The 20880-nt window shown below is 35.1% G+C and overlaps 1 protein-coding gene across 3 annotated transcripts in view; it reads right to left on the bottom strand.

Annotated features, from left to right (window-relative positions):
• Positions 1-20880, bottom strand: part of PRKCA (protein kinase C alpha) — a 553531-nt gene that overhangs the window by 83697 nt on the left and 448954 nt on the right. For 2 of the 3 annotated variants that reach the window (XM_044674181.1, XM_044674182.1), the window contains exons 6-8: positions 6484-6640; positions 6001-6135; positions 5700-5796 (exon numbers count right to left, since the gene is read on the bottom strand). In XM_044674181.1, coding sequence (XP_044530116.1) covers positions 5700-5796; positions 6001-6135; positions 6484-6640 — 389 coding nt within the window. Of the gene's footprint in view, positions 1-3745; positions 3776-5699; positions 5797-6000; positions 6136-6483; positions 6641-20880 lie in introns of all 3 variants that reach the window. The other variant, XM_044674183.1, reaches the window with a different exon arrangement.

Below are 20880 nucleotides of genomic sequence, written 5' to 3'. Positions count from 1 at the left end.
CATTGTTGGAAAAAGCAGTGAGATCCCCAAAACCCTGTCAAGCTTGCATTTGGACTAGTATGGTGTAGTGTAAGTTTTATCTCCCCTGCCCTGATTCCCTGGACACCTAAACCCCTGTTTCTTCCCTCCTGTAGCTGTTAAGAATAGTTTGCCCCAGGGCAGCTGGGTGGCTCAGTGGAGTGAGAGTCAGGCCTAGAGACAGGAGGTCCTAGGTTCAAACCCGGCCTCAGCCACTTCCCAGCTGTGTGACTCTGGGCAAGTCACTTGACCCCCATTGCCCACCCTTACCACTCTTCCACCTATGAGACAATACACCAAAGTACAAGGGTAAAAAAAATAGTTTGCCCCACCTTATTTTATTATTAAAATCCTTTAATGTTACTTCCTACTGTCTCAATATAACCCCAAAGGACTCACAAAAATTTAATTAGTTTTACTGGCTAAGTTAAGTATTTAACTGTCATACCAAGTATTCCTGTCTCCCTCCATTCCTCTATCATTCAACTGTCATAGTAGTTAGAAGAATTATTCAGAGGCAGAGGTTGGGGTAATAAGTGGTTTAAGATGATATGTAAAAAAAAGGGGGGTGGAGAATAGAAGACGCAACAAGAGAAACTTGAAGGAAGAAGAAAAATAGGATAAATTATATTACATAAGGAGGCCCATGGGAGAGGAAGGATACTATGATAAGAAGGAGAGGAAGAGTGTGCTAATAGGTAATTCTTAAACCTTACTCTCAGTGGAATCAATTCTGAGAGGGAAGAACATCCAGATCCACTGGGGTATCGAATTCTATCTTATCCTACATGGAAGTTGAGAGGGAAAAACCAAGGGGAGGGAGTGGGATGGGAAGTACCAAAAGGGAGGGAAAGAGAGAGGGGAGGGAATTTAATAGACCCTAAAGAAAAATAAGAGGGGAATATGAAGGGAGGAGTTGGGAAGGGAAGTAAAATAAGGGTGGGGATTAGGGGGACTGATTAAAAGAAAAACACTTATGTAGAAGGAAATAGTAAAAGAAGAAAGGCCGGTACTAGGAGAGGAAATCAAAATTATGGGAATACACAGGTGGTAATCATAACTCTGAATGTCAATGGGACAAACTCACCCATAAAATGGAAGCAAAGAGCAAAGTGGATTAGAAACCAAAATCTCACCATATGTTGTGTACAAGAAACACACATGAGACAGGTAGACACACACAGGGTAAAGGTAAGAGGATGGAGCAAAATCTATTGGACATCAACTGAGAAAAATAAGGCAGGAATTGCAATCATGATATCTGACAAAATCAAAGTAAAAATAGATCTGATTAAAAGAGATATGGAAGGAATTATATCCTCATAAAAGGTACTATAGACAATGAGGAAATATCAGTACTCAACATGTATGCACCAAATGGTTTAGCATCCTCCTTTCTAAAGGAGAAACTATTGGAGCTTAAGGAGGAAATAGATAGTAAAACTAAACTAGTGGGAGACGTGAACCTTCCTCTATCAGATCTAGAAAAGTCAAACCAAAAAATAAATAAGAAAGAGGTAAGAGATGTGAATGAAATCTTAGAAAAAATAGTTAATAGATATATGGAGAAAAATAAAAAGGAACAAAAAGGAATACACCTTCTTTTCAGCAGCACATAGTGCACTCACAAAGATTGACCATGTAATAGGGCATAAAAACATGGCAAACAGGGGGCAGCTGGGTAGCTCAGTGGATTGAGAGCCAGACCTAGAGATGGGAGATCTTAGGTTCAAATCCGGCCTCAGACACTTCCCAACTATGTGACCCGGGCAAGTCACTTAACCCCCATTGCCTACCCCTTACCACTCTTCTGCCTTGGAGTCAATACACGGTATTGACTCCAAAATGGAAGGTAAGGGTTTAAAAAACAAAACAAAATGGCAAACAAATGCAAAAAAGCAGAAATAATAAATGCAACCTTTTCAAATCATAATGCAATAAAAATAATAATTAGTAAGGGTACATGGAGAGGCAAATAAAAATTTATTGGAAATTAAATAATATGATTCTCCAAAATTGGTTGGTTAAAGAACAAATCATAGAAACAATAATTTCATCAAAGAGAATGACAATGAGGAGACATCATATCAGAATCCATGAGATGTGACCAAAGCAGTACTCAAGGGAAAATTTATATCCCTGAGTGTATCTATCAACAAATCAAAGAGGGAAGAAGTGAATGAATTGGGAATGTAAATTAAAAAAAACTAGAAAGAGAACAAATTAAAAATCCCTCAATAAAAACTAAATTGGAAATTCTCAAAATTAAAGGAGAAATTAATAAAATTGAAAGTAAAAGAACTATTGAATTAATAAATGAGACTAGGAGCTGGTACTTTGAAAAAAACAAATAAAAGAGAAAGAACTGGTTAATCTAAAAAAAAAAGGAAAGAAGGAAACCAAATGAACAGAATCAAAGATGAAAAGGGTGACCTCCCCTCAAATGAAGAGGAAATTAAGGGGTGCTGCTGGGTAGCTCAGTGGATTGAGAGCCAGGCCTAGTTATGGGAGGTCCTAGGTTCAAATCTGGCCTCAGACACTTCCCAGGTGTGACCCTGGGCAAGTCACTTGACCCTCATTGCCTACCCTTACCACTCTTCTGCCTTGGAGCCAATACGCAGTATTGGCTCCAAAGCAGAAGGTAAGGGTTTAAAAAAAAAAGAGGAAACTCTGGGATTAATGTACTAAGATAAAATTTGTTAGAGACCAAGTAAAATCTAATACATGCATAGAAAACCAATTTTTCAAGTACAGGATGGAGGTATGTGGTTAAGACAGAAATGTGAAAAAAGTTTTAGATGTCTGAGTGGATGTCAAGGTCAATGTGATAGCAGTGTGATGTGTCTGTCAATAAATATTAGGCTGTACTGAGTGGTAAGACTAAAGAGGCAATGATCTTTCTGTGTTCTGTTCTGGTAAGACTTCACCTGGAATATAATGCTCAGTTGTAGGTGCCAGAGTTTAAGAAGGATACTGCCAAGCAAAGGAAAATTCAATTCAGAGAATGGAAATGAGCTAGCAAAGAGCTTATAGTCCATATCATATGAGGATCAGATGAAAGAACTGGGGTTATTTAGACTGAGTAAAAGAAGACTGAGAATAGTTCTTTTTAGTTAATTTACTGGAGACATCCAAGTTCCATTTTAAGCATAAAATAATGAGTATAAACAAATAAATGCACAAGGAACCAAATTTATTCAAGAAGGATCAAAGGAGTTTTTTTAGTAACGTTAAGTAAATAGGATTCACTTCTTACTTCTCAGTTCTTGCGGCTAAATACCAACTGAAGAAGGCTATAAATCTAAGTAGACACCCCCTTCTATTTTGCTTATGCAATCAAAACAAAAGCTTTTAAATATGTGTAGAACCGAGAGATTTTTGTTTCAATATTGTGGGTAAGAGTCACATACATAACAACTATGGGAGGTATGAGACTTTGTATATAGAAAGAGAATAGTGACGGAGAAGCCTTCCTAAATCACCAATAGAACATAAAGTTCTAAAAAATTCCAATATTTTGAAAGTAGTTTTTATAAAGCTTTGTGGGTCAAAAACTAGCAGAAAGCAATGCTTTCATATTGTACAGATCAGTTTCACCCATGCTATCCTATACCCAGAGCCAAGATTATATGGCCTTCAAAAGATGTGACAATTGAGGTTACTTTATGATATATAAAAGTTAATAATAACAAATGTAAGGCTATAGTACAGAAAGTAAAGTTTTTGCAGAATAAATTTCAACTGAAAAAGGACATTTCTTTCAGAACATATAGATAAAAGAAATGGCTATATATTAGAACTGTAAACTCCACAAAATATGTATTCCAATAATGCTTTAAAAAAAAACCTATTCAGACAACAGTGACTTATCATCTTGGATAAGATTCTATTCTCCTCTTTCATACTTCATAACAAGATTGCACAGTTCTATTTTTTTAGCAAATACATTTTTGAAAAACCATTTTTGTAACAATGACAACAAAAATAATTATATTTATATAGCACTTTGAGGTTTGCAAAGCTCTACATATTATATCACATGGTCTCCATAATGACTCTATGAAATAGATGCTATTTTCCCCTCCATTTTACAGATAGGGAAACTGGGACAGGGAGAGGATAAGTAACTTATCCAAGGTCATACAGTTAATAAATAAATAATGCAAGATTTGAACATGGATTTTCCTGACAACAGATTCACGATTCTATCTACTTTATCACCTAGCTACAAGATCTTATACATGAATAGGATTCATGAAAAGGAAACAAACACATACATGCACACATACACATGTGTATAACTATACATATTGCATAGATAAACATTTATTTTTTAAGCCATAATCCTTTGTAAAGATTTTCCTTTGTATTAGGGAATTTGTTGACTTCCTAGTTTATTCTAGCAAGAGAAATTGAAGAGTAAGAGGAATTGAAATGATAGCCAGAGAAAGGTTGATTATAAATAACTGTAATTACTCTTAACGAAGTTAAAATGTGAGGTAAGTAGAGAAACTAGAAAAAACAAAAGGGTTGACCTGGCCACAAAAATACAGCTTAGAGAAAAAGAATGTATTTAATACCAGTCTCTCCTCCATACCAAAAGAAAGAAACTAATAAGGAAAAAGAAGGAAGAGGAATGAAGAAGACAGATTAATAGAAATTTGAAATGAGGTTGGAAATATAAATGAACTTATTAATTGAGGTGACTGAGAAATCAACAGAACTGTTTGTTTTACAAAATTGTGTTTTACTTAAAGACTGACTTGATGAGCAAAATAAGAAGTCTGTCTAAGAGCAATGAAAAGGCAGAGTGATATCTGCTTAGAAAGGCTTTCACCACAATAGTCATATACCCATTATGTTTTGTAGGAGAAAAACATATGTGTTTTTCTTCTCAAGATTAGAGACCCAAAGTGCTTCTTTTCTCCCTTATGGTAGAGAAAAACTACTTCCTTATAAAATCTGAATATTGAGGCTTTTTTATAGATTATTGTTGTTCAGTCATTTCAGTTGTATCCAATTCTTTGTGACTGCATTTGAAGATTTCTTGGCAAAGATATTGGAGTGGCTTGCAATTTCCTTCTCTAGTTCATTTTATAAATGAGGAAACTTTGACAAATTAGGTTAAGTGACTTGGCTGGCATTATATTCACTGTGTCACATAGCTATCTTTTTCCATATGTCCAAGAAATTATTTTTTCTTAAACAAATCTTCCTTATCTACTCTATTAGATTTCCAGTTTTCATTGATCAAATGATAAATGACAATAAAGAATAGAACTTAAAAAGAAATATACTCTTAGAAAAAGAATCTGTGATTTTGTTAGAACCTTGGTTGTGGGAATTCCCTTTGCCTGTAGAGACTGCAACCCATTCAACTTAATAAATATGTCCTAAGCAGTTCCCTGAAGTAAACAAGAGTAAAGTGACTAGTTCATAATCACAGTTATTAAGTATCACAGGATTTAAATTCATATCTTCCTCCTCAAACAAAGCACTAGAAACACTGGGCCATGCTGCTTCAGATCAAAGTTCTAAATTACTGGCTAAATAATATAGCATCTATATTTTAAACCAAGTAGCTAATGAACATTTTTGAGCATTGGAAAGTACAGATTAATTGTTTGAAGTGTTGCTTAGTCAGAGGAAGGTAATTCAAACTATTTCGTTCTCATCCTTACTTCAAATTTCTGCCTGAGTTCCACATTTCCTTCTTCATCCCCTTCTGGAATGGGCACATTGTAGTATTCACCTTCTTCTTGATTAAGCAACTTATACCTTTCAAAGAAATGGGAAAAAACTGTAAGTTCACTAATTTTCACATTAATGCTTGATCAGATATAGTAAAACCAAGAGGACTCTGTCCAGTCACTTTGAAGAAGTTTTTTGATAAAAAAAAAAAGTATTCTAATTCCCTATGTAAGCAAAGCTATAAGTAAAATTACCTTATTTGCAGATATATTTGACTATATCAAGTCTTACCATCCACTTGCTGGCATTTTCATAAGCTCCGAAACCCCAAATGAAAGCGAACCCATAAAATCATTTCTTGTTGTTCGATCCCAGTCCCAGATCTCAACAGATAACCTTCTATCTTTGTCTGTAGGTTTTAATTTGCTAGAAAGGATGAGAGAGAAAAAAAAACACATATTCATCATTTCAGCATGAATCAGGGAGAAAATGGTCCCAATGGTACCCCTAATCTCACTGCATAACTTCTTTTTTTTTCTTTTTTTCTTTTTTTCACTGCATAACTTCTCAGGAAATAGTTTTTCTCTGTAGAGGACAGAGAAAAGAACAGTGACATTCTGTTTGTACATTAACCTGAGAAGAGATCCACAAGTAGAAAGGCATAAGGATAATCTAAATATATAATATTATTGTAACAAAATTACCTCATTAAGGGCAGGAATAGATCACATACAGAAGGGTATAAGTATTACATAAGAAGAGGCTTCTACTTACAATGTGAATGATTCGTTCCACTGTGGGTTTAGCGTGGAGCGGATTGTTTTGGTTTTCTGTTTACTTTCATTTTTAGGGTCAGGAATAAGTTTCAGCTTCACATAGGGATCTGAAAGTCCATTTGGATCCATAGGGATTAAGTTTTTTGCATCTCGTACTATAGAAAGAGAAGAAGGTAAAAAAGGTAAATGTTAATAAAAGAGAACCAACAGATATACACAAATCTAATGAGTTTAATCCATGCCAGAAAAAATATCAAGTTGCCTTGGGAGTAGGCAACAAATATACAGAACCTGCAAAACACCAATGAGGAAGATATACTATTCAGTTCCATAGTCAGAGCTTGTTTATACAGATGTTGGCTTTTAACAAATGCCATAAAAACTAGACTTCCCTGTCTCTATTCTTTTCCCCACATCCAAGATCTCCCTTCCTCTACCCAGAGAGCTATAACTAACAATTCTACTTAAGTAGATTGGGCTACCCCAAAATAGACGGGGCAAAAAGTACAAAAACACTGTCAAGTCAACATTAAAACAATTAGGATCACACAAGACAAGGCAGCTTCTAAATTAAAGGAAAAGTGTTAATTGGAATTTGGGAAATGCCTTCTAAAAGTATATATATATTTTCTATGGACATGTGGGAATTATCAAACTACATTTCCCATCATCCAACGGGTTTCCGTTTCTGGTTCTTTGGGCGTGGGAATGCCTGCATCACCACGCAGAGAACAGTTTAAATGGGAGGAGAATCAAAAGTAAGCCCTCTTTAGCTACTCTTTGGCTAGCAGGCAGGGAAGAGAGGAGAGGTAATAATAATGGAGGAGGCAGCAGTTTTGATTTCTTACTGGTGGGTGGTCTAATGATTTATCTCTATTAGCATGGCTTTAATTAAAATACTAATTTATATATTTATATCAGTCTTTATTATTTTTAAACGTAACAAAAGAAGGCATCAGATATGATATTTTGAAAGGCAAATGATTTAGACCTGCAACTAAGAATCACATACTCAGTGAAACAACATAATATACTATGGGAGGGAAAGTGGTATTTAATTAAATAGAGAATGACCAGGTATTCCTGACAAAGGAACTAGAGTTGAAAATAAATTTAGATGACCAAATTAAATATTCTAGGGAAGCATTAAAAGGTTACAGAAAAGTGAAAACTTAAGGGTTACAATAAGGTTGAATTGAGTACATTCATATCTGGGAATTAAAATACTTAAAGGTATATTTGATACTTGAGATATTTAAAGTACTTAAGTTATTCAAGATACTTAAGAACTTTATCACTGTTAGGACAATAAGAAGGAGTATACATAGAAAGAAGGAAGAGAGTAAGCAGAATAAGATGGGTTGATATTTTTTTTTAAATCATGGGACAGGAAAGGAACATATGGGGAGAAGAGAATAGGCAAGATAGAAAAGCATAAATTACCCCACAGGAAGTGGTGTCTAAGAGTCAATAAGTAGAGGAGAAGATGGGGTTGTGTGGTGGGCAGTGCTTGAACTTTACTCTCATGGGAGTTAGCTCAAAGTGGGAATAACACCCACATTCAGCTAGTTATAGAAACATATATTACCTTATAAGAAATTTGGAGGGAAAGAGAAATAAGAAAAGAGAAAGGGAGATGGACAAAAATGAGGGTGATCTAGGGGAAGTCTGGTGGGATGCAAAAATTTTAAATAAAACACTAGCAAGGAGATTACAGCATACACCATGACAAGGTGAGTTTTATACTAGGAATCAACATTAGGAAAACTATCAGTATAATTGACTAAATCAATAACAAAACCAATAGAAACCATATGATTACCTCAACAGATGCAAGAAAAGCCTTTGAGAAAATACAATTCTCATTCCTTATAAAACATTAGAAAATATTGGAATAAAAGGAGCTTTCCTTAAAGTGATAAAGGGCATGTCAGCAAGCATTATCTGTAATGGGGATAAACTAGAATCCTTTCCAATAAGGTCATGGATAAAACAAGGATGTTCAGATTCACCATTACTAAATAATATTATGCTAGAAACACTAGCTATAGCAATAAGATTGGAAAAACAAATTGAAGGAATTTGAATAGTCAAGAAGGAAACAAAACTATCACTGATATTAGCTAAGTAGAGTAATAGATCAGCAGAATAGTTTAGAAAATCACAAATAGCAGTAAATTACCATAGTAACCTAGTATTCAATAAACTCAAAGATCCACACTATTGGGGAAAGAACTATTTGACAAGAACTGCTGGGAAAATTAGAAAACAAAGTAGTAGAAACTAGGTATAAACCAACATCTCACACCATACACTGAGATAAAGTCAAAATGGAGAGTTGATCTAGAAATGAAGGGGGATTCCATAAACAAATTAAGTCTACCTGTCAGATTTATGAATAAGGGAAGAATTTATGACCAATTGACATAGAGAACATGGATTATTTTGATTACATCAATTAAAAGGTTTTTGTACAAACAAAACCAATGTAACCAAGAAAAGAAGAGAAACAAGAAATGGGGGGGGCAGATTTATAGTAAGTGGCTCTGACAAAGGCCTCATTTCTCAAATATATAGAGAAATGCGTAAAATTTATAAGAATACAAGCACCCCAGTTGATAATGGTCAAATGATATGAGCAGGAAGTTCTCAGATAAAGAAATTAAAACTATCTATAGTCATATGAGGAAATGCTCCAAATCATTACTGATTAGAGAAATTCAAATTAAAACAACTCTGAGATATCACCTATCAGAATGGCTCATACGACCAAAAAGGAAAATGATAAATGTTGGAGGGATGTTCGAAAATAGGGACACTAATATGCTACTGGTAGAACTATGAATTGATACAATCATTCTGGAGAGCAATATGCAACCACGCCCAAAGGGCCATAAACCTACATATACTCTTTGACTCAGCAATACTACTACCTGAGACTGATCACAGATAGGAGAAAAGGACCTACTTATACAAAGATATTTTTAGCATTTCTTTTTGTAGTAGCAAAGAATTAGAAACTAAAGGGATATCCATCAATTGGGGACTGGCTGAACAAATTGTGGTATATGGTTGTAATGGAAAACTATTGTGCCCTAAGGAATGATGAACAAGATGAATTCAGAAAAAACCTGGAAAAATATATGAACTGATGCAAAGTCACATGAGCAGAACCAGGAGAGCAGTGTATAAACTAACATAGATACTGTATGATAATCAACTGTGAAAGACTAAACTATTATCAGGAAAAAAATTTTCTAAGACAATCCCAAGGGAGTCATGATTAAAAAAAAAAAAAAAGCTTTCTATTACCAAGGAAGGAATTGCTATGATCTGATTGTAGATCAAAGCATTCCATCCTTTACTTTATTTCTTTTGGGAGATTTTTTTATTATTATATATGTGATATGTATCTTTAGTCACAACATGGGGAATATGAAAATACGTATCGTATGAAAGCACTGGTATGAACTATTTGCTACCTGGTGGAGGGGAAGAGGGAGTGAAGCTGAAACACAAAATGTTAGAAAACAGCTGTCAAAATTTTTTCTACATATAATTAAAAATTTTTAATTAAAGAAATCAATGTTAGAAACACAAACAAAAAGACAAATTCAGTTAGAAATGAGGGAAAGACCATGGGAAGAGATTGGGTCTCAGAATAAAAAAAGCCTCAGAGGAAAGAAGAGATTCAGAGATAATACAAAACTGTTGCCAGGGGGCAGATTTGGTTGGGGAAGATCTCACCAAGAGGTGATGTTTTAGAGAGGGAGAGTTTGAGGTGTAGAGGAATCATGTCACCTTACAGTATGTTCATACTTTTTTTCACTAACTAGACCTAAGCTCAGTGGCTACAACATGGTTAAGGAGTATGATTATGCTTGAGGCTCTTCAAATTCTGAAACCTCTCCAACATAACTCTATGCAGTAGGGGGCAGTTGGGTAGCTCAGTAGATTGAGAGTCAGGCCTAGAGACAGGAGGTCCTAGGTTCAAATCCAGCCTCAGACACTTCACAGCTGTGTGATCCTGGGCAAGTTACTTGAACCCCTTTGCCTACCCTTACCACTCTTCTGCCTATGAGCCAATACACAGAAGTTAAGGGTTTAAAATTTAAAAAAAAAATATATATATATATATATATATATACATATATATAAAATAACTCTATGCAGTTATGTGGTTCAGGGGATAAAGTGCAGGACCTAGAGTGGGAATATCTGAGTTTAAATGTAGCCTAAGACATTATTATCAATAGCAAGACAAACTTTTTCTCCCTTACTTTCTTCATCTGCACCATAGCAATAATGGTACATAGGATAAAATGAGATAATATTGGTAAAGTGCAAACTTTTAAGGCCTATATGTTAGCTATTATTATTATTATTATTATTAAGGCAGTTGGGTGGTCATAGTGGATACAGTGCTGGACCACTTTAAAGTACTTAAGTCATGAAGATCTGAGATGAAATTGTGTCTCAAATCCTTCACTTCTATCAATTTCATTTTATCCATCTGAAAATGGGGTACTACTAGACTATTCCACAGGGTGGTTCTCAGGATCAAAATTGAAAATATATTTCAGACACTTTGCAAAATATTTCTTCAAATAATTCTTTAAAAATTTGAAATCTTCTAAGGAAGCAAACATCATTGTGCTTTACTTTTAAAAACCAAAGTTCATTCTGTACTTTCTAGTTTCACAGTTTCAGATGTCACAGACTGAAGATTCATCTGCCAGTCGGGTACACACATGGATTAACTCTAATGCTGGCACTCAGAAGCTTTAAAAAAGTAAAACAAAACAAAACTGCTTTGTGTACCATTCAGCAAATGAATAAATTCCTTCAATCCATTTTGGTCAATAAAAAGGCCCAAGTTCTATCAGAGAATGTATAAGTAATAGTAGTAGTAATAACAAGAATGACAACAATATCAGATAGCATTTATATCCTGTCTTAAGCTTAGTAAAGTACAGTACATAAATGTCTCACTTAATCCTTACTGCAACTATAATATAGATGCTAAATAATAATCTCCATTTTATAGAAGCATAGAGGTCAAGTGACTTGCCCAGTGTCACATGTGTAGGAAATACCTGTGGCTAATTTTGAACTCAGACCTTCCTGACTCTAGATCTAGCAGTCTATCCATAGTATCCTAGTATAGCATATAGTTTGTCAGTTAATAAACAATTATTAAGTGTTTCCTGTGTGCCAAAAACTGTGCTAAGCACTGGAGATACCTAGAAATGCAAAAGATAGTCCCTGCTCTAAAGGATTTCACATTATAAAGGGGAGAAACCACATGAAAATAGCTATGTACATAGAAGAAGCATGCAGGATAAATAGAAAATAATCAACAGAAGATATCCAAAGTTTTTTTATTGTGTACCTCAATCAGTAATGTGTGTGTGTGTGTGTGTGTGTGTGTGTGTGTGTGTGAGAGAGAGAGAGAGAGAGAGAGAGAGAGAGAGAGATTCTGATCAAGGTCCTAAATTCTTTAATTCTCTAGGCAACTCTCTAAAATGGGATTTTAGCTTTGTGTGTGTGTGTGTGTGTGTGTGTGTGTGATGAAACCTATAGACCCCCTTCCAAAATGATGGTTCTAAATATAAAAAACAAAAGGCAAGGGATTACAAAAGAAAACTACAGTTGTTAACATATATTAAGAGTTCACAGAACCCAGGTTAAGAATGTCTGCTCTAGAGTATAGGAACTTCCAGTTAAGATGGCGGCAGAGTAAGGAGCAGCTGCTCGATCTCGCCTAACCAATGCATACAAGACTCCTCAAGGGGACATAAAAATGAACCCAAACGATCAAAGGAACACCACGATGGGGTGCAGCATTGAAGGTACGCAGAATCAGGGCATTTCCACACTATAAAGGGGTGAAACAGCTCTCACTAAAACGCGAGAGGAAGAAGCCCTTCCCCCATCCCCCACACCACACACCTCACACAACCCCAGCACAAGAGTGAAAACAGGACTGGGGCAACCAGATAATCACTGGCAGCCCCAGGGCTTGTACCTGTGTGCTGCCAGAGGAGGGACCCCAAGTGGCTGGGGCTGCGCACGGACTTTTCCCGAGCCTCCAAAAAAGGGGGTAGGAATAGGGGAGGATACGAAAATGTCAGCAAATGCACAACTGATGATTATAACTCTGAATGTGAATGGGATGAACTCGCTCATAAAATGGAAGCAAATAGCAGAGTGGATCAGAAACCAAAATCCTATCATAGGTNTAACTCTGAATGTGAACGGGATGAACTCACTCATAAAACGGAAGCAAATAGCAGAGTGGTTCAGAAACCAAAATCCTACCATAGGTTGTCTACAAGAAACACATATGAGGCGGGTAGACACACACAAGTTCAAGGTTAAGGGTATGAGCAAAATCTTTTGGGCATCAAATGAGAAAAAGAAGGCAGGAGTGGCTATCATGATCTCTGACAAAGCCAAAGTAAAAATAGATAAGATTAAAAAAGACAGGGAAGGTCATTACATCCTGATTAAAGGCAGTATAAACAATGAGGAAATAACACTGCTCAATATATATGCACCAAGTGGTATAGCATCCAAATTCAAAAGGAGAAACTGGCAGAGTTCAAGAAGGAAATAGATAGTAAAACCATAATAGTGGAAGATCTAAATATTCCTCTTTCAGATCTAGATAAATCAAACCAAAAAATAAATAAGAAAGAGGTAAGAGAGATGAATGAAGTCCTAGAAAAAAAAAAGAATATGAAAGAGGTAACTAGAAAATATCCAAAAGAGTTACATTCTTTTTTTTTAAGAGTTACATTCTTATGAGGACCCAAGGTTCATTTAGAGGATCTCCAAGAGGTCAGTGTAAAAGTTTAATTAATTTTGGTAGATTAAAAAACAAAATAAAACAAAACACATTAGTTTATAACTCCACAGCTTGCCAAAGGCACTCATGACACAAAAAAGATTAAGAACCCCTGGTATCTGTGGAGTTGGAACACAGGGTGAGCAATGTCAGTCTAGTGAAGGAAATCCTTGATTTAAAGTCCATGGTGACTTCCTCAGGGTCTGAAGGAGGGGTATTGGTTGTAGGTATCTTGAATGGAAATGGAACCTAATGGAGTCTAGACTATGGGGTATAAATTTGACTCCAGCAGTAATGCCATCCTGTTTCTACTCCAGAGAATCAAACAATGAAGAAAGCTCTAGAGACCCTTTTTTTTTAAAACCCTTGTACTTTCTGTGTACTGTCTCATAGGTGGAAGAGTGGTAAGGGTGGGCAATGGGGGTCAAGTGACCTGCCCAGGGTCACACAGCTGGGAAGTGGCTGAGGCCGGGTTTGAACCCAGGACCTCCCGTCTCTAGGCCCGACTCTCACTCCACTGAGCTACTCAGCTGCCCCTAGAGACCCTTTTTTGATGTGATCAAGATGATTCTGGGACCAGAAGTAGACTAAGAAATACTTCCAGAATTAAACAGATATTTATAGTCATCACATTTACCTTTAACAGAGTGGTTTAGTGAAAGATATCATCTTTTAGTAAGAAGAAAGTTCAGTTTCTCTTCCTACAAGCTGAAGGGAAATAGGAACTGAATTTTTTGAATTTCACATAGCACTGGAGGACTCTAGCTTGCTGTTTCATAAATGTTATAAATTTCTCTGATTGATTACAAGATTCTCCACACTCTGGTTCTTCCCTGACTATCTAATATTATTTCTCACTAAAGCTCCTATTTACAGAATGTATTAAGATTTTATAAGCACTTTCCTCATAACGACCCAAAGACAGACAATGCATATATTATTCCCAGTCAGCCCAGTGACTGTTCAAGCTAAAATGTTAGAGTAGAAATCATCTATTTCAATGAAGCTGTTCTCTTCCCCAGTCTCCATTTATAAACATTTTAAATTATCTATTATGTGCGTGTGTTGGATGCTAGGGAATACAAATAAAAAAGGGAACCATTCTTCAATTAGGGAGATTCTACATGTACAGATATATGTTCCAGGTGACTGGCCAGTGAGATCCCAGTTCTTATGAGCTTACATAGGTGTTCAGCCAGATGAAAACTTCTCCAAAGAATCTAGAACACATACAGGTATACTGTAATCACCTGGCCCAATTATAATGTATTTAGGGATTTTTTTTGACTCACTTCTGAACCAGAATTGAACATATATAAAAAAGGCTCCAGTAACTTGACTTTATGCTTTTTCTTGCCTGGCTGCATTTAAGTGAGGAAAACGAACAATTGTGGGCATGGAGATGGGGAAGTGTCCTTGGCCCCTTCTGACTTGAACAGAAGCCCCGAGGACACAGCCTGGGTGTTCCCTCTGTTACTGTTGTTGTTGTTTTCCTGCATTAGGTGAAAGAGTACTGGGGATGTAGGCTCCAATTTAATGGAGTTAGTAGAGCACCAAGGGTTGGTCCAGGAATTGAAATTCATGTCAGAATTTGTGGGCAGTCAAGTATGGTGAAGAACAATGCCCTAACAGGCAGCCTGTTTGACTCAAAAAGAGCAGTGGATCAGCATGAGATACTTGCTTCTTCAAGGAAAGGAGAGTCTTTGTCCACTGGCTATGACACATTTAGAAGCTCTGAATTTGAGGAGCCAAATGCATTGTAGCAATTCCTTTAAGTTTGAGAACATTTTTAGGAGAAGCTAGTTGGATAGAGAGAGAACCAGCGGAGAAACCTGGGAGGACCTGATATCAAATTTTGCCTCAGACACTTCTTAGCTTTGTGTCCCTGGGCAAGTCACTTAATCTCAAATGCCTAGCCTTTGTCCCCTTCTGCCTTAGAATTAATACTTAGAATCAATTCTAAGATGGATGGTAAGGGTTTAAAAAAAAGGTTTGAAACCATTTTCCCAAGAGAATGAGGTGGTATTGGGGAGAATGTGCATGTCTGTACTTCTGTTCTTGCTATCTCTTTTCAGTGAATATCCCTTACCTAATTTAGGTTGGATGGTTAAATCCTATTGGGATGTTAATCAATGGTGACTGAAGGTAGGGAGAAACCACCAGAATAAGGGCTTGGGCAGACAGCATTCTGAATAACACTTCATTCGTGATGTTCACAAGAGTGGGAATTGGGATAAAAACATGTAAAGTCTATATTGACTACATAGTTCTATACAAAATTAATAAAAGATATTTTTGAGGAAGGAAAATGCTAGTAGCTTGGAAGGATCAGGAAAAGCTTCATGTAGAAGCTGGCACTTGAGGTAAGTTTTTGCATCTTCTAGGCAGTACAATAAATAAAACTCTAGACCTAGAATAAATAAGTCCCGAGTTTACATCTGATCTCAGACATTTATTTACTATCTCTGTGACCTTGGGGAAAGTTATATTAGACTGTCTGCCTCATTTTCCTTATATTCAAAATAGAGATAATAATAAATGCTGCCTAGAATTTTTGTGAGGAGAAAATAGTACTTTGCAAACTTTGAAGTGATATATAAATGCTATTTCTTACTGATAATACTACTTAACATGCTATTAATTAAGTGATCTTTTTTCACTCATTTCCTCCACTTGGAATACCTTCCCACCCCATCTATAATGTATCTAAATCCTACTCACCTTCTAAGGTTAATAGACAAGACTTTGTGTATGTTGGTTTTTTCTTCCATCTATAGTGTCATTTATCTAAGGGCAAAGATATTGCTTTGTATTCTTTACTCATATGACACACACACATATGAACATGCATACATATTATAATAAGCACTCTATTCTTACTGGCTGATATAGTTAAAATTATTAAGAAAGTTTCAAAATTCCTTTAGGTATTTTGAATGTAGTACATGAAGTATCCATTTGGGGGAACTATAAGATTACAGTAAAACCTAATTTAGCTCTTCCATGGGAAACCATGAGATGTCTTAAAAAGGAAACTAACCTTTTCTAAACATTAAATGCTTTAAAAATATATTACATACTATGTCTCCAGCTTACACAGAGGACATATTACAAATGCCCTTTTTGTTGGCCATTCCTCTGAAGACTTTATGAGAAATATATTCCATTACTGGAATTAAAAAAAAATACAAAAGCCTCATAAAGCACATGGAATGATTACTAATCTGGGAACAGAACAGATGAAGACCCTGCATACATATAGAGGTGGTAAGTTCTTGGGTGCTATCATATAAGTAAATTCTACTTTTTGAGCCAAAGATACCACATTCAAATGTATTTTATTCTGCACTCTAAGAAAATAACAAATAGGGTTATTTTTTTCCTTTTCCTAATCACAATGTGAAACTGAGAATTGAAGTAGAATGTAAGATAGCTTCCCTAACCAAATGTATAATCCCCTAGTTCTTAAGTCTTTTGTAACTTGGCCACTTCCTACATTTCCAGTCTTCTTACTCCTTACAATCTGGCACATACTCTGCAATACAGTGACTGACCTCACTGTCAAATCTCTGAATTTTCACTTGTTGCTCAGCCCTTATCTTTCCTTCCTCATTGTCTCCTCATTTCCCTTGTTTCTTCCAAGACTTAGCTAAAATCCTACCTTCTGAAAGAAGCTTTTCCTGAGCCTCTTTAATGCTTGGAAATTTGTTGGTTTCCCTCAGTTTATCCTGTATATGTTTTTTTCAGACATGGCTACTTGCATACTTGTCTCTTTATTAAACTCCGAGCTCCTTGAGATTAGGGACTACTTTTTTAAATCTTTCTTTGTATCCCCAGCACTAAGTACAGTGTCTGTCACATAGTAGATGCTTAATAAATGCTTGTTGGCTGATTACTAATGATTACTTCATCCCCACTAAAAACTCCAAATTCCAGCCTGGAATCATGATCATAAGAAAGCATACTATACAGCCCAAAAAGATTATAATGAGGACCAAAATCAAGTGAAATTTTTAAAAGCATTTAAGAAAATGACTTTAAACTTTAAAAAACCCCATCACACATAAGGGATTGTTGTTAATGTTATTACTATTATTTCAAGCACATTCAGAAACATTTATTAGCATTTTTAGCTATTTTATTAGCATTACTCAGTAACTGATGATAAGAAAGTAACTTCTACCTTAGCAAATCCAGGAGGGAATAATAGAATAATAAACTTGAGATAGAATACACTCATCAAATGTTTCAGAGTAATAAAAATGTCAGAAGAAGGATGGGAAGAATATCAAATATGATACTAATAGAGATGAGTATTTGGTCCTTGGAATGGGGCCATACAAGCTCCATTATCATAAAAAGAAATCAGAAGAGAATAAAACATTATATTAAAGTAGTATGATGATAATGTTCCAGGTGGGTGTGGAGATTCTGTTATATGACAACTGGGGTTGTGGCAAAAATAATAATGTTTCTCAAATTATAGCCCCTTGTTGAAAAAATATTAAAATGATTCCACATGTATTCTAAGTATTAGTCAGATATTTTTCCAGCAATTTCCATGAAGCCTAATTATATTCAGTCTGTATATTGTAGAGTATCATATTAGATAAAAGATAGAAACATCAAGATGGACTTAAGTGGAAGCAGGGAGAGAGCTCTGAGCTAAGAGGAGAAAGACTTAGCTTCTATCTAGGTATTATGGTGGGCAGTTGGGTGGCATGGTGGATAGGGTGTTAGGCCTGGAGTCAGGAAGATGAATCTTCTTGAGTTCAAATCTAGCCTCAGACCCTTACTAGCTGTATGACCCTAAGTAAATCACTTAACCCTATTTACCTCCATTTCCTCATGTATAAAATGAACTGGAGAAAGAAATGGCAAATCACTTCAGTATCTGCCAAGAAAACTACAAATGGAGTCATGAAGAGTTGGACATGATTGAAAAAGACTGAAAAACAACAGATATCATGTTATAATGGCAAGAATATTGGATTTGGGGACATAGTAAACACATTCATTGATAATTAAATTCAATCAGTTTTTTAAAAAAACTTTTATTTTCTCTCTTAGAATCAATACTTTGTATTGGCTCCAAGACAAAAGAACAGTAAAGGGTAAGCAATGGGAGTTAAGTAACTTGTCCAGGATTACACAGCTGTGAAGTATCCACCTAGCTGCCCCCTAGTTCAATCACGTTTTGCTAATAGTCAAATTTATTAGATTATAAATTCCTTGAGAGCAAGATCTCATTTATATCTATCTTAGAATATGATAGATTCATATCTATCATATGGATTACATAGTACGCACAGTGGATGACATAACCTAGGTGCTTAAGAACTACTTGAAAAATTAAATTGAACTCACATTGCTAACTTGTAAATCATTCTTGGACTTAATGTAAATGATGGAGAGGTAAAGATTGAATAAAATCATGGACCTCTTTTGCAACCAGATGAAGCTTAAATTATTCTGTTAATACATAGCATAAAAATGAATATACATATATATTTAAGTCCAGCAATCAAAATATTTTAAAAAACAAATTCATGGACCTCTCAGAGTTAAGAACCTCTGAATCTGATCATCTTTAAAGTCTTTCCTAACTTCAACATTCTATGGTTCTGTTTAATTCATGGATAAAACTTGAGGAACATAGGGGGAACAAAGAATGAAGATGATGAGTAGGTTCACTAAAAATTTCAGCTGTACTGGTATAATCCATATTAGACTATTTATTGCCTTCGGCAGGGGGAGGAAAGGAAAGCAGGAGAAAATCTGAATCCTAAAATGTCATTAAACAATTGTCACATTTTTACATGTAACTGAATTTTTTTTTTAATTTCAGCTGCTTTAAGAGAATTTTGAGTAGTTGTTAGATTTCATTCAATTATGAGCCAAATCCTTTTCAATATATGTAGGCACAATAGTTTGTACTTTGGAGAAAAGCAAGAATAAAAAGAATAAAAAGCTTTAGATACCATAAACAAGGCAGATAATTTAAATATCCTATCAGGGAAATTTAAGAATCATCCTCATATGTTGGCCAGACAGAAGGCTACCCTATCTTGGAGTATGGGCAGTTGTTGTTGTTGTTGTTTTAATTTTCAGGAAAAAGATGTGGATCTTCTCAAACTCTCCTATAAATAATTAATTGAGAATACAATTAATTGAAAATGTTGAGGGCAGGCGTTTTACCTCAGTATGAGCTCCACATCCTTTTTGGCATGGTGAGATAAGCTATCATACAAAGTATAATAATCCTAAATAATGAGATAATTTAACATATTGTATATGCTTTAGAGTAGCTCTAAATCTTGGCAAATATTTGTCAAATATCATTAGCAAATACTTTTGATTAACTTTTTATTAGTTATTTCAAGGTACTTTCATTTGGTTACGAAAAAATATTTTGTGGGGAACTCTGAAGAACCTATAATTTGTTTGTACTGTCTGCCTCCTAGATCCTGAGCTATGAGTCTAATTTTTATGTTTTTGATTTTGCTTTGGATGTAGACTCTGTCAGAACTTCAAGTAGAAATAGACACAGTAATCAAGGAGCAGCTAAAGGAGTTTTTGATAAGAATTTGTTATAATCTAGTACACGGTGCAGAGTGAAATATTATCATTCCCATTTTACAGCTGAGAAAACTGGTGGTGAGGTTAAGTTGCTTGTTTCAGGTCATACAGCTAGAAAATTTAGGAGTCAGGTATCCTGACTGTAGCACATTTTGTACTAGACCATATGGATTACAGAGGATTGTATTTCCTTCTCAAATTGTTGATTTATTTAAAATATATCAGTGTATTTTACAACCATTGAAAATTGGAAATGATATATTTTTCTTTTCATTAAGAAAATTCAGTTTTCTTATCCATATAATAAAGTTCAGTTTTCTTATCCATATAATAAAATCCATATAATAAAGTAGTATCAAAAAGGAAATAAAATTGGAGAAAGTAAAATTAGCTGTTTTACTTGATCCTTCTAGTAGTTTCAATACTGTAGGATGATAAGGATTGGTTTGAAATCACTATTATAAGAGAGCCATGACAACAAAAGACTGATAAAATAGTATACAGTCTTATTGGGAAACTTATTCTCTTCTTATTCAATACTGAATTATAAAGCTTTTTAAAGTTCTATGTAGCTTTTAAAAAGTTTTATTTCGCCTATGTAATTCTTTTAGGTTTTGAGACCACATATAAAATGAGATGTCAACAAAATCAAAACTAGAACTCCTTACTTAACAGAGATCTCTCCTTCCTCAAATTTTCCTAGAGAACTTTGTTTCTCCTTTTTCTTCTCCTTCCTACAACACTTTGTTTCATACTTACTCATATATCTGTTGTATCCCTTCCTATCATAACTAAATAGGATAGGTTCTTTGTCATTCTCATCTTCACATTTCCTAGTTTAGAGTCTGACAGGTCTTTAATAAATGTTTGTTGACTTGAATAGAGACAATTATGCTGAAGTTACCCTTTACTATTTATCTCAGTACTAATCACCACACCAGATCCTTCTTCCTGTGTTTTCTGCAG

Source organism: Gracilinanus agilis, chromosome 4 (genome assembly GCF_016433145.1).
Source record: "Gracilinanus agilis isolate LMUSP501 chromosome 4, AgileGrace, whole genome shotgun sequence".
Taxonomy (NCBI): Eukaryota; Metazoa; Chordata; class Mammalia; order Didelphimorphia; family Didelphidae; genus Gracilinanus; species Gracilinanus agilis.
Note: the sequence above shows the minus strand (reverse complement) of the source record. Positions and strands in the feature narration are given on the sequence as shown.